We start from the raw sequence: 14,255 nt of genomic DNA, 5'->3' as shown, positions 1-14,255 counted from the left end.
CTGTTTCACAGAAACACAGAGCTGGTCAGAGATGTACTTTATTAACCACAACAACATGTCTGCAGGGGCATGAGTCAGGCTGGATACACACTCTGCATCAAGCGATGGCAGAGTTGATAAGTGTTTTGATATAGTTAAGAGGTTTTGAGTTATCATAGTTAAGCCAGAGACAAAACCAAATTCATTAACATGTGACACTACGGACCTGGGTATGTGTTCTAACAATCTCTCACTGCATCACCAACAAAAGTTTTCCCACGTTCTTCTGCATGCAAAAATACATTCCCTTGCATAAAACCAAATTGAATTTCTGTCCGTGTGTGACCTGACTTAGAGCCACTCACCACAGGAAAGCATATGAGCAAGTGTTGCAACAGAATCTGTATAATTTCTAAATCAGAGTTAACTATATGAATCTCTATTGAGTCACTTTAGCAGATGCTTTAGTCACGGTATATAAACAGTGAGTTCAGACACATGTCATTAAGGAGCAGGTAGGGGTTAGGGGCAGCTCGCTCAAGGACTCCATGACAATTATTTTAGTCTATGTTAATTCTGATGACATATGTCAAGCTAACAACAGTTATGAATGGTTTCTTTACCACATAATGGACAACACCATGTAAGGTTTTAATGATTTTATAGATAAGTTAAATACAACAAACATGGCCTCTTTGCCATTTCCGTTTTTGGCCCAGACAGACCAAAGGTTTACCTGGGTCAGTTAGAACATGTAGGCGTGGCCTATTTACCGCTCCGCCCACTCCCAATATAACTGTTTGTTTACCTGTGTTCGGGAGAGGCTTCATGAACCACCTCCAGAACACAAGCCCGTTTACCTTGTGTCTCTGTTAGAATAAACCATGTGTTGAACATTTACCACTCTCCTAGTTATACCTAGCACGAGACGACCATACCACAAAGGATCTAAATAGGTTTTCCTCAATAACCCACAACCAATTTATCTGGGAGTCAAACACCTCAACAAGTAGCAGACGACTTGTTCCATGTTTCTCTTTGTTCTGTCATTGATGTTTAATCCACAAGGAGCCGCCAGCAGCAGCCCAACATCAAGGCCCCCAACAACACCAACACCACGTACACCCAACGGTATTTCATCTCTATCTTGTGTTGTGTTTCAAAATGGTGTTCTTTCTTAATCTGTGGATTTTTAGGACACGTAAATCATCAACATATGTGTCCAACAATCACCACAGCCAACCCTATAAAATCATCACACTTCCTACTTCAAGTTCACAGGAACACAGACCTGGCCAGTGACGTAGGCCTGCATCATTAACCACACCCATTGCAGCATGTCTGCAAACTAGTTTGGGTGGGATGTAGCCTGGGAACAATACAGATCTGAGCTCATGTTTTATTTGCTATTTACATATGCACAATTTGCATTTATGAAAACCACAAGCACATCCCAACCAACCTCAACTACAGTGAAAGGTATCCATCATGTAACTGAGGGCTTTTTAGTGGAGGTCAGTCAATTGGGTCACTGCCAGTTAGTGCTGCTATTTGTCTTGTGGTAGGCTATTATTTTGCTATTAAAAGTAAGTGAGGCAGAATCTGCATTAAAATACATGATTATCGGTTCAATGGTTATGAAATATTTTCCTATAGTAAGGAGGTTTTTAGTTATTAGGCTATAGTTCAATTAGAAACCAAAGTGAGCTGTATATATTTACATCTATTGACTCATAGTGGCCATAGGATGTGTGTTAATGATCTGATAATCTAACAACGTTTTCACAACTTCATCAGCACACAAAATACTTCCCCATACGCTGTGACAGATGAATGTCTGGCCGCATGTGAACCGATGGCCACAGCAACACGTCTGCAAATGAAACGGCTGTGAGACATCGAATCTGCATCTTTTCTAAAGGAACATACACATTTTCACAAAGGTGAAAATGTGTTCCCAAATGTGTTGTCAAACTGGGGTTCAAACCCAGAACCTTTTGGCTGGGAGTCAACCTCTAAAACTAGGATCATATTCTGTATTCTATCATCAAATCGTTTTTATAATGTGTCGGTTTTAACCTTTAGTCATTTTTAATAGCAGACCATGGCCAGATATGTACACCTTAGTTAGACCATCCTACCCTCTTTCATCCTATTATTTATATAGAAAGCCTGTTTAATGTTCTGTGGTTTCAGACATAACCCCATGTGTGTTGTTCTTAATGGTAAATGGCCTCCATCACCCTCTGTAACCACTCAAGGCGTTGTACCATCAGCTCATGGAGGTCGGTGTGATCTCTTGCAGCTCCTACAGCGGGGGTCCTGCTGCGGGTCCTGGTGCTGCTGGGCTTCTCCGTCCTGACCCTGGTGGTTCTGCTCCGCCTCATTGGCTGGTGGAGAACCAGAGGTGAGGAGAGAGAGAGAGGGGGGGGGAGAGAGAGAGAGAGAGAGAGAGAGAGAGAGAGGGGGGGGGGAGAGAGAGAGAGAGAGAGAGGGTTTAAAACCTCATGTGTGTTCCATCTCAAGGCTAAATAGATCTTGGATATTTAGAGTCTTAAAGAGACTTTGCATCAAAAAGGCAGCACCTATTTCTGTGTTGTGCCGTTTTCCTTGTCCTCCAGAAGGCTTAAAGTCTAGTCCTTGGGGTGAGGGGGTGTCTTATATAGTGTGGGTCTGTGAAGGCCTTTGGGACTTTAACTGAGTTGAGGGCTTTACTAATAGTCTTTACTTGAGTTGTGGTCACGTCTCCATCTTCACACCTGTTTATATTGCCATGGAAACACTGACTGTGGCTTTCTCTCCACCAGGTAACAAGGCGGCAACAGAAGAGTGCATTGTGAGTTAAAGACCAAAGAGGATGAATTACAGTAACGGGTTGTGTTCGTGGCCAGGTTGACTTGTTCTCTATTTACTGTGTTGCTCAACAAGTGGAGAAAATTACAACGATCCACACTAAGCAGGTCAATGTTAGCAGAGGCTGCTTCCATTTTAACTACATGTTAGTAATAATAACATTTAAAATGTTGCAGTAAAGGAGGGTGGGGTGTTTAATGAGGCTTAGCAATATAAAAGGAAGAGACTACTGCTGATTTGTGATTATCGAGCAGCTCTAGCAGTCTACAATGCACTTTGTTGAGTTGTTGTTTTGGGATTTAGAAAACCATTTGAAATGTGATATCCTCATCCTCATCGTCATCGTCATCCGCTTATCCGGGGTCGGGTCGCGGGGGGAGCAGCTCAAGCAGGGGGCCCCAGACTTCCCTTTCCCGGGCCACATTGACCAGCTCTGACGGGGGGATCCCGAGGCGTTCCCAGGCCAGTGTTGAAGTATAATCTCTCCACCTAGTCCTGGGTCTTCCCCGAGGTCTCCTCCCCACTGGACGTGCCTGAAACACCTCCCAAGGAAGGCGCCCAGTGGGCATCCTTACCAGATGCCCGAACCACCTCAGCTGACTCCTTTCTAAGTAAAGGAGCAGCGGCTCTAATCCGAGTTCCTCACGGATGGCTGAGCTTCTCACCCTATCCCTAAGGGAGACGCCAGCCACCCTTCTGAGAAAACTCATCTCGGCCGCTTGTACCCGCGATCTCGTCCTTTCGGTCATCACCCAGCCCTCATGACCATAGGTGAGGATAGGAACGAAGATCGACCGGTAGATCGAGAGCTCTGCCTTGCGGCTCAGCTCTCTTTTCGTTACAACGGTGCGGTAAAGCGAACGCAATACCGCCCCCGCTGCTCCGATTCTCCGGCCAATCTCACGCTCCATAGTACCCTCACTCGCGAACAAGACCCCGAGGTACTTGAACTCCTTCACTTGGGCTAAGGACTCATTTCCTACCCGGAGTAAGCAATCCACCGGTTTCCTGCTAAGAGTCATGGCCTCAGATTTAGCGGTGCTGATCCTCATCCCAGCCGATTCACACTCGGCCGCCAGCCGATCAAGTGAGTGCTGAAGGTCACAGGCCGATGATCCAATGAGGACCACATCATCTGCAAAAAGCAGTGACGAGATCCTCAGACCACCGCACTGCAACCCCTCCCCACCATGACTACGCCTCGATATCCTGTCCATGTATATCACAAACAGGATTGGTGACAAGGCGCAGCCCTGGCGGAGACCAGCACCCACTGAGAACGAAACTGACTGGCTGCCGAGAACACGAACACAGCTCTCGCTTTGGGAGTACAAAGATTGGATGGCCCTGAGGATAGACCCCCTTACCCCATACTCCCGCAGCACCTCCCACAGTTTCTCCCGGGGGAACCGGTCATACGCCTTCTCCAGATCCACAAAACACATGTAGACCGGATGGGCATACTCCCAGGCCCCCTCCAGGATCCTTGCGAGAGTGAAGAGCTGGTCCGTAGTTCCACGTCCGGGGCGAAAACCGCATTGTTCCTCTTCAATCTGAGGCTGAGAAGTGTGATACCCCGGTAATTGGCACACACTCTCTGGTCCCCCTTTTTGAACAGGGGAACCACCACCCCGGTTTGCCACTCCTTTGGCACTGTACCCGACTCCCACGCGATGTTGAATAGGCGTGTCAACCATGACAGCCCCTCAACACCCAGAGCCTTTAGCATTTCTGGCTGGATCTCATCAATCCCTGGGGCTTTGCCACTGCGGAGATGTTTGACTACCTCAGTGACCTCCACCAGGGAAATTGACGACGAAACACCATCAACCTCGAGCTCTGCCTCCAACATAGAGGGCGTGTTATTCGGATTCAGGAGTTCCTCAAAGTGTTCCTTCCAACGTCCGACGACCTCCTCAGTTGAGGTCAACAGAGTCCCATCCTTACTGTACACAGCTTGGATGGTTCCCCGTTTCCCCCTCCTGAGGTGCCGGATAGTCTTCCAGAAACACTTTGGTGCCGACCGAAAGTCCTTCTCCATGGCCTCTCCGAACTTCTCCCACACCCGCTGCTTAGCCTCCGACACGGCAGCCGCTGCAGCCCTTCGAGCCTGTCGGTACCCTGCAACCGAGTCAGGAGTCCTCCAGGATATCATATCCCGGAAGGCCTCCTTCTTCAGTCGGACGGCTTCCCTGACCACCGTAGTCCACCACGGTGTCCGAGGGTTACCGCCCCTTGAGGAGCCTAAGACCCTGAGGCCACAGCTAGCCACCGCAGCTTCAGCAATGGAGGCTTTGAACACCGCCCACTCCGGCTCAATGCCCCCAACCTCCACAGGAATGCCAGAAAAGCTCCGCCGGAGGTGTGAGTTGAAGATACCTAGGACGGGGGCCTCCTCCAGACGTTCCCAGTTCACCCGCACTACTCGTTTGGGCTTACCAGGTCTATCCGGAAATTTCCCCCATTCCCTGATCCAACTCACAACCAGATGGTGGTCGGTTGACAGTTCCGCCCCTCTCTTTACCCGAGTGTCCAAAACATGCGGCCTCAGATCAGATGACACGATCACGAAATCGATCATCGATCTTCGGCCTAGGGTACTCTGGTACCAGGTACACTTATGAGCACCCTTATGTTCGAACATGGTGTTTGTTATGGATAATCCATGACTAGCACAGAAGTCCAATAACAAACGACCGCTCGGGTTTAGATCAGGGAGGCCGTTCCTCCCCACCACGCCTCTCCAGGTGTCTCCATCGTTGCCCACGTGGGCGTTGAAGTCTCCCAGCAGAACTACGGAGTCCCCTACTGGAGCCCCATACAGGACTCCATTCAGGGTCTCCAAGAAGGCCGAGTACTCTGAGCTGCTGTTTGGTGCATACGCACAAACAACAGTCAGAGTTTTCCCCCCTACAACCCTTAGGCGCAGGGAGGCGACCCTCTCGTCTACCGGGGTAAACTCCAACACCGCGGCGCTCAGCCGGGGATTCATGAGTATCCCCACACCCGCCCGGCGCCTCACGCCCTTGGCAACTCCGGAGAAGAATAGAGTCCAACCCTTATCCAGGAGTACGGTACCAGAGCTGAGACTGTGCGTGGAGGTAAGCCCCACCAGATCTAACTGATAGCGCTCCACCTCCCTCACAAGCTCCGGTTCCTTTCCCCACAGCGAGGTGACGTTCCGCGTCCCCAGAGCCAGCTTCTGCCGCCCGGGTCTGGTCCGTCGAGACCCCTGACCTTCGCTGCCACCCATGTGGCTGCGCACCCGACCCCAACGGGTCTTCCCACAGGTGGTGGGCCCATGGGATGAAGAGAGGGGGGGTGCCACGTAGTTTGTTCGGGCTGTGCCCGACCGGGCTCCGTGGCAAACCCGGCCACCAGGCGCTCGCCATCGAGCCCTCCGTCTGGGCCTGGCTCCAGACGGGGGCCCCGGGCTTCCTCCGGGCCGGGTCACATCTCCTCTTTTTTCGTTCTTCATTGGAGTTTTGTGAACCATTCTTAGTCTGGCCCCTCACCTGAGACCACTCTGCATTGAGAGACCCTACCAGGAGCACAAGGCTCCAGACAACACAGCTCTCAGGTTCACAGGGACACGCAAACCTCTCCACCACGATAAGGTGACGGTTCCAGGAGAGGAAATGTGATATAGTACTCTTTAAACTACCACTTATGAATGATCTCCATCTGATTGGCTACTCTGAACTCTGTCTAGTCTATTTTTAAGCTGTAGGTGCCGTAGCACAGTTTCCTGTAGCTGCTCTAATGTTGATGCGTTGCACTGATAGTTGAGTGTCGGTCCCTTTGGAGGGCGGTGGCTGCTAGAGGGATGTGAGCAGCAGTAACTGATGACTGTGTTGGTGCAGGGTCTGAACTCTGCCAGCGACGCCCCGCCAGCCAGAGAACGCCTCGACCCAGGGGCCAGTGACCAGGTGAGACTCTTTCACCCATTCATCTCACACACACACACACACACACACACACACACACACACACACACACACACACACACACACACACACACACACACACACACACACACACACACACACACACACACACACACACACACACACACACACTTCCGTCCTGTAATTGTCAAATTGAATACATCTCACATGCACATCTTAATGTCTGGTTTCTTTGAATTGATTATTAATTTTTTTTTAATTAATGCAATTATAGTACATCGTATCCAAATTGAAATATAAATGTTTATATAGATATATACATAAAATATATACCCTCTGTCTATTTTTCCATACTTTTTATTGTTGAGTTTTTTATTCTAATTTCGGCACTTTCTGCTGAGTCTCCCTTATTTCCCACCTTGGATTAATGACGTACACTTTATCTTTTCTTATGTTAATGTGTACCAGCAACACACATTAATTACCCTAATGTTATTGTGTGTATAAGATATACTTTCTGTATATCTTTCTGTTTTATATTCTTATTTAAAGGTTTTTATATCTAGTTCCTCCCCTGTGGGATTAAAGGGGTTCATCTTATCTCATGTGAATGTGTAGCAGCAGCACACTGTGGATATGGACCTGGACTGGGCTCCCAGGGGCCCCTCTGTGGTCCAGCGTGGTGGGCAGAGGGCAGTAGGCTCAGCACAGGTAAACATTATAGACTCAGTCACGCCCACCTCACAGGTCACACATGGACCTGAGACACAGAGAAGGTTGGGGGGGAGTCAACAGAGCAACATTTAAAAGGTTTACATTTCAATCTGAATCTCCATGAAATGTTCCTGGCTTGGCTTCTCTAATAAAATATACATTTTCATATCATGAAATGTGTAAATTGATGAATACATTTTATGAGCACAAGACACTGTCACGCAAGGCAACACCAGTTAACTTTCGTAAAGTAAGGCTCAAAGAGGGAGCAGAAAGCAGCAGGAGTAGCTTTGAGGACAGTGTTTGAGCGACTGTTTTCTTGTGTGGGTAATAGCCTACTATAGCCTGTTTATGTCTGTTTAATTCTCTGTTGGTACACAGTTTTACCAACATTTATTAAACAAATTAGGAAATCCGTTGTAAAAAGTACAAACCCTTTAACGGACATTTCATGGAGATTCAGATTTAATTAAAAACATGTATTTTGGTTCTTACAGGACCAAGTGGATCCTGGTGAACTTAGCGATGCGGCTACCTATGAAAACATGAGGGCCCCTCCCAGATGTGTTGGGGACACTGCAGACACGGGCGTCCATTTTGTCACCGTCCACCAACTGTCAAAATGACAAACGTCTGGACAACATGTTATGAAGCAGGTGGAAGCGGTCGGAGCTATAGCTGGTTGTTGTTGTATTCAGATACATTATAACCGACTGAACAAACTTTGTTTCCCTTGGTCCTTAAACAATCATTTAGGCCTACACAACAAGCAGTAGGTCTACACTCGGTAGTCCTTAACACCTGTTGGGCTGTACATATATGACATGACATTTATACTCAACGAAAATAATGAAATTAATACAAAATCCATGAAGCAATAATTGCTGAATGTGTCTTCTCATAAATGTAAATGATGGGAACATGTTTTTTTAAATGAGTTGATATGTTGTCCTTGACAGGACGTCAGAGATTAAACAGAACATAAAATAACATAAAAATAATCAACGGACCAATGAACACAAAAGTTTGTAGCCAACCTTATTGGTGAGGTTAATTATATAATAATACGACTATTTTAAAGCTCTTGCGTTACATTTTTTTCTTGTTCTACCAAACACCTTATTCTGTTACACTTTAGATATGTAGGCTACAAATGTAACTGAGATGTACTTTCAACTGTGCAATAAAAATATTCTGATTTCTCCATTTTGCATTACGTCATAAATTAATAATGAGATTTAACAGAAATATAAAGGCTTGTGATCTACACATTGATGAGGATAGCCAAATATAATTGACAAAAAGAGGCAAACCATTGCTTTCAGATCAAAGATAAAGTGTCTCACATGTAAGCTATTTCTTATGCTATTAAGCACTAGCATAGGCGAACCATAACTCTTGGATTGTTATAATCTAAGATAAAGTGCTAACAGAGTATAGGCCAACTGATGTTTCCTCTTCAGTTCAATAAAATTAGACTTTTAAAACGTTGTCAATTATGCACCCAACAAACAAAGCATTGACAACATTATGCATCATCATTTCATTGATCACATGTCACTAAAAACTACTCAGAAATGTTATTATGTAACCAAATAAGTCCATCTGCACAGTGGACAATCAGTGGAGTGTATGAATTCTCAAAGTGCTCTATTATCTGTCTGTAACTCGTGTGAAGAAAGACTACTCCCCTTTAATACGTGCCAGGGCCTAGAAAAAAATAAAAAATAAATTGTAAATCGTGAAACCTGCATTTAGTGCTGCAATTAGTTTTTGCAGCATTTTTCAAGAGGTTAGGAGTTTGTAGTTACTATAGTTCAATTAGAATCAAAAGTGAGTAAATAGTGACTCCGAGTGAAGTGTGACACTGTAGGAACGTGAGCCTGGGTGTTCATTTAATCCTCATGACACAAAATGTAATATTTTATATTTATTTATATTTGTGTTACTCTGTGAACTTTTGTAGTGTTCATAGTGGTCACTTGAATGTGTGTTCATAATCGGACAATGTCTTGCAATTACCAAAGTATTTGCAAGAGCCTTTTCAGCACACAAATATATGCTTCCTCTAATGCTGAGACAGAGAGGGTTGGTTACACGGTGCAGCCTGGAACCACGGACCACAGCAGTGCCTCTACAGACGGCTGTGTTGAGAGGCCGGATCTAATGCATCATTTCTAAACACCACATAGCTTCAACCATATTACTCTTTAGTCATTCTAGCAGCTGCCTTTATCCAAAGTAAGGAAGAGTGAATTCAGATACATTATTAAGGAGCAGGTAGGGATATACGCTTCGTGCAGTTTGACATTGGGGGTCAAACCCAGACCCTTTTGCCCAGAACCTATAGTGGTTAGGACACAATAATCACAGAATAGCTTGTATTCTAGCTTCCTATAATTTATCAATAGGAATATAATTAAGGCTTTATGTAATTCCATAAGTTACATAAAGCCTTGTAGGTTTTTAATGAATCTGAAAATGGGCACATTTTTATGATGCTTTCCTAACCTACAGCTGCTCCACAATAGTGGACCACATTCAGCCATTCATACATTCATACAATACATTACAACATATACTACCTGCTCCTTAATACATTCATCTCAACCATCAAGGGAACAGCCAGCTTGTGGTGGAGCAGTTAGGGTTGGGTCAGGGGTCTTGCTCAGGGAGACCTCATCACTGAGCCTGGAGGAGCAGGGGCTCGGACCAGCAACCTTCCAGTCTCCATAGGACCTGCTCTACCTCCTGAGCTGCTGCCGCCCACGAATGAAAGTCTTAACCTAAACTCTTCCTGTGCTGGGCTGCTACAGAACCACCGTCCCAGGGGTTAGAGTTGGGAGTCTCAGATGAGTATGTGATGAAACAAAGCCAGCAGCAGCAGCCAGCAGCAGAATTTAGAATATATAGAAATAAATATAATAATATTGATAATAGTCAATTATCAATATTTACCTTCAGGTGTAAACCGACTTTTTTGGTCAATAATTGATGAATGCTTGCTCACATGAGGGAAAGGGAATCAGCATCATTTACTGGTAATTAAAAAATTTCAAAGTTAATCATAAATTAAACAAATTCCACGTCTGGTATCGATAGAGTAGTCTACCAAAGCATTTCTTATGAAAAGGCTAATATTTAGACAGCCTTTAGAGGGTGCCATAGACTATATTGATGGGGAATGTGAAAAAGTAGACCTAGAACTGTTTTTATTAAACATCCCGGCTACAGTGAAACCGTATTAAAAGGAATGTTAAGTTTAGAGATTGTAAATGTGTTTAAAGTGAAGGGTGCGAATCTGAGGTTTTAGGTGATGCTCTTTTTATATTTGAGTTTCTTTGTTCTGCATGACACCTTCCTCTGTTTTGGCATTACGTAGAGTGAGTAAAGTATGTGTGGTGGCTTTATATCAAAGATCTCTGTAAGGAAATGCCTGTGTTAACGTTGACTTGAGAACACACACACACACACACACACACACACACACACGTCCTGCCTCAATTTATCCATGTAATTATAAAATGACATAAAGATGTGGCATATATTAATAAGAATCAGGTGAAAGTAATCGAATCGAGCATAATACAAAATCAATGGAACATGGATCTAATGCGTCTAACTCCTGTAGTTGAAGCATACCACAAGAAGTCAATAATATTAGCAGCTGAAATAATGTCATTAGTTTAAAGTATGCATTATCTTCTTTGCCACATCAACTCACTACTCACATGTATGTTGGAGCATATCATGTTGTGCATAACTGTGTGATGGGTCCGCACATCGCATAACGTCACCACATATCACAGTGCATGCGTCATTGTATCACTACTCTCACGACATGTGGCATGGTACTATGTGGTGACAGGTCACCAGGTAGTACCATGATGTCACAGCACAGCACAGCGAGACATGTGAGTCCGGGGCGGAGTGGGGCACTAATAGCCACCGGGAGAATCCTCCCCGGTCCGGCCCCACCCCCCTGCAACACCGTTTATTTATATCTTTTTTCAGTAATGAATTTTTTTTTTGGTAAAAATGAATGATATAATTATAATTAAGAAATTAAAAATGGGTAAAATAGGTCACAGTTCTGCTCTGTGCGGAAGAGAATTGGCGCTCCGAGAATTGGCGCACTTCCCAGTAACCATAGCAACGCCGGTAAACAAAAGCACTCCGGATGGCCGTAGTGCTCCCCGCACTACAGACATCCGGAGACGCAGGGCTTTTGGCCGTGATATTATCTATAAAATTATATTATACTATTATATAATATAGAACGTTATAAGACGCTGTCACCTAGTGTGAGAGGAGAGTTGACGGAGTGACCTAGTTTCAAAGTTTATACCATTTATGCTCGGTAATACCGGTGTAACGTGTTGACACGACTAGACGACTACTGCTACATGTTCCAAATCTGTTAACGTATTCTCCATCCATTAAAAGAGAAAGATTAGTTAAGTCATTAATTCGTCTGAAATATACCAGCCAGCACATACACATTTGACTAGCAGCTTGTGCTAGCTCCCGCCTAGCAATAACGTCAATGGTGGAGCTCTGGCTAATTCACCTGCACAACTCTTTAATGCCTGATTTCAGCACTTAGATGCATCCCCCTCCAGCATCCGCTTCTTCTTTATTCTGGCCTTTTCAGCCCCTCCTTTCTCTTCTTGCCTTCCATGAGTGCCACAACAAGCAAAAGCAAGCAACCACGAACTTGCTCGCCTTCTCTGTCTGACGCGTCTTTAGGGCTATCCCCCTACATTTCCGAAAATGGACTTGACCTGCAAGCTGTTTATTGGATAAACGCATTTCCCAATCCCAGGAGTCTTTGCTCCATTACGTCAATTCAAGAACAAACATATTAAAGTAAACTGTAGTTCGTATTATTTATTCATGGCCATGAAAGTTCTGTAACGCTTGAATAATGAAGAATTAAATGAAGTAAAAAAAAATAATATAAAAAAAAAACATGAATGAGAGTATTGGTTGGATGTTCTTGAGACATATATTGCTTATTTCGGGGATTTTCACGGCGTCTTGGCGGGGAATAAATTATGCTCAGGGCCGGCTTGCAGACGCCACGCGGCCGCTCACAACTGTGGGCCGGTCCAACTGACTTCGCAGGCCGCTACACAATTGTGGGCCGGTCCACCTGAACTCGCTGGCCGGCCGGCCGACCGGGAAATCTCCCGATCGTCCCGACGGCCACTCCGCCTGTCACAGAATACCGTGACATCATTGCAACATGCCATATCAGAGTTATTCCACGCCACAACATTCCATGCAACAACATTCCCTCTCACGCTATAGGTTGAGAACGATTCCAGCGATGCAGTGACCTACGCCTCAGTGAGGGCCTCTCCCAGAAGTGGAGAGAAGGCTGGTGATGTGGACGTACACTACGCCACCGTCAACAAACGGGGAAAATGACAAAACATCTTGCAGCAACCGGCAGTAGCAATTAAGGTTGTATTCAAGTTTAGTATATTAATAGAAAAAATAAAATAAATTGGATCAATAATCTTCTGAATGAATTGGTGAATTTTTCATATGAGGGAAGATAGGAGGGAAATGTAAACTGGAAAAACTACAATTCCTGAAGAAATTGTACTTGCACTGCCATAACATGCTTATGCGTGTTGTGGCAACCCGGCCGGGCCAATTAAGGACATGCAGAGCACCTGAGGAACAGGTGGAGAAGCAGGGCTTAAAGTGTAATTCCGGCGCAAATTGAACCCAGGATCTTTGTTTTGGCATTAAAACCCATCAAATAAGCCTCCCAGATACCTTTTTCATTGAAAATCGAGTATTATAGTTTGCCGGGCGCAATGTTTGGCGTCCATGTTGTTGACTTGGGGCATAGTGTTTCGCTTCTAAATCCGCATTTTTGAACCACTAAATAATAATAATAATAATAATAATAATAATAATAATACATTTAATTTAGAGGCGCCTTTCAAGACAGCCAAGGTCACCTTACAGAGCATATAGTCATCATTCAAAACTATGTAAAACAGACTAGGAATAAAAGGAAAACAGAGGTTAAACATGAAGAATAATAATAATTAATAACACTCAAAAACGCCTAAAGTGAAGTGGGGACCTCACTAACCACCACCAATATGTAGCACCCACTTGGGTGATGCACGGCAGCCAATCGGCCAAACCTAAATAGCACCAAACCTCTGCAGTAGCAGGACTAGGGTCCCTACACATAAAACGAAGCACAAACAACTTAGTTTGCAAACCCGGAGTTTATTTAAAAAGACAGTTTAACAAGCTTTACCGGGAGGTCCGTGTTTACAGGAAGTCCACACAAGTCGATTGCCGAATGCGCCGGAGTTCAGTTCAAGGAGGAAAGTTTTGGAATTTATAATTTATATAATATATATTTATAAATAATATATAGCAATTGTTGACACGTAAATTAAAGGAATTGCATATGTAAGTTACAGTTACAAAATAATTGTTCGCTACAATCAAGCATGGCACGTTATTGACGGAAGACGCACTGCACACGTGATTGATGCATAGAGTGAAGGACAGCTCAAGCACCGGAGAAGACGACCCATCCACAGCTTGAAGTCAAGAGAGAGATGGTTCGTGTTTGCGTCAAGAAACAAAGTTATAAGCCCTAACTTCATTCGAGGAAGTGAAAGATGATCTTGTGAGTTGTCCAGGTAGGTTAACCTCGATTTATTGTGGATAAGGATTTGTGGTGGGAATTTACGGACCACGTCAATCGTTTTCTGCGTCAACCGGGTAGAATAAAGTCATCAGAACGTTTAACAATTGCGG

The 14,255-nt window shown here is 44.8% G+C and overlaps 1 protein-coding gene across 5 annotated transcripts in view; it reads left to right on the top strand.

Moving 5' to 3' along the window:
- Nucleotides 1–14,255, top strand: part of LOC132449502 (uncharacterized) — a 58,183-nt gene that overhangs the window by 25,010 nt on the left and 18,918 nt on the right. For 2 of the 5 annotated variants that reach the window (XM_060041176.1, XM_060041179.1), the window contains 5 exons: nucleotides 2,285–2,386; nucleotides 2,787–2,815; nucleotides 6,696–6,761; nucleotides 7,359–7,451; nucleotides 7,952–8,660. In XM_060041176.1, the coding sequence (XP_059897159.1) occupies nucleotides 2,285–2,386; nucleotides 2,787–2,815; nucleotides 6,696–6,761; nucleotides 7,359–7,451; nucleotides 7,952–8,080 (419 nt within the window). In that variant the 3' untranslated portion in view covers nucleotides 8,081–8,660. Of the gene's footprint in view, nucleotides 1–2,284; nucleotides 2,387–2,786; nucleotides 2,816–6,695; nucleotides 6,762–7,358; nucleotides 7,551–7,951; nucleotides 8,661–14,255 lie in introns of those variants that run through there. The other 3 variants (XM_060041177.1, XM_060041178.1, XM_060041180.1) reach the window with 3 other exon arrangements.

This window comes from Gadus macrocephalus, chromosome 21, assembly GCF_031168955.1.
Source record: "Gadus macrocephalus chromosome 21, ASM3116895v1".
NCBI classification, from domain to species: domain Eukaryota; kingdom Metazoa; phylum Chordata; class Actinopteri; order Gadiformes; family Gadidae; genus Gadus; species Gadus macrocephalus.
This window is presented reverse-complemented; position numbering and strand designations above follow the sequence as displayed.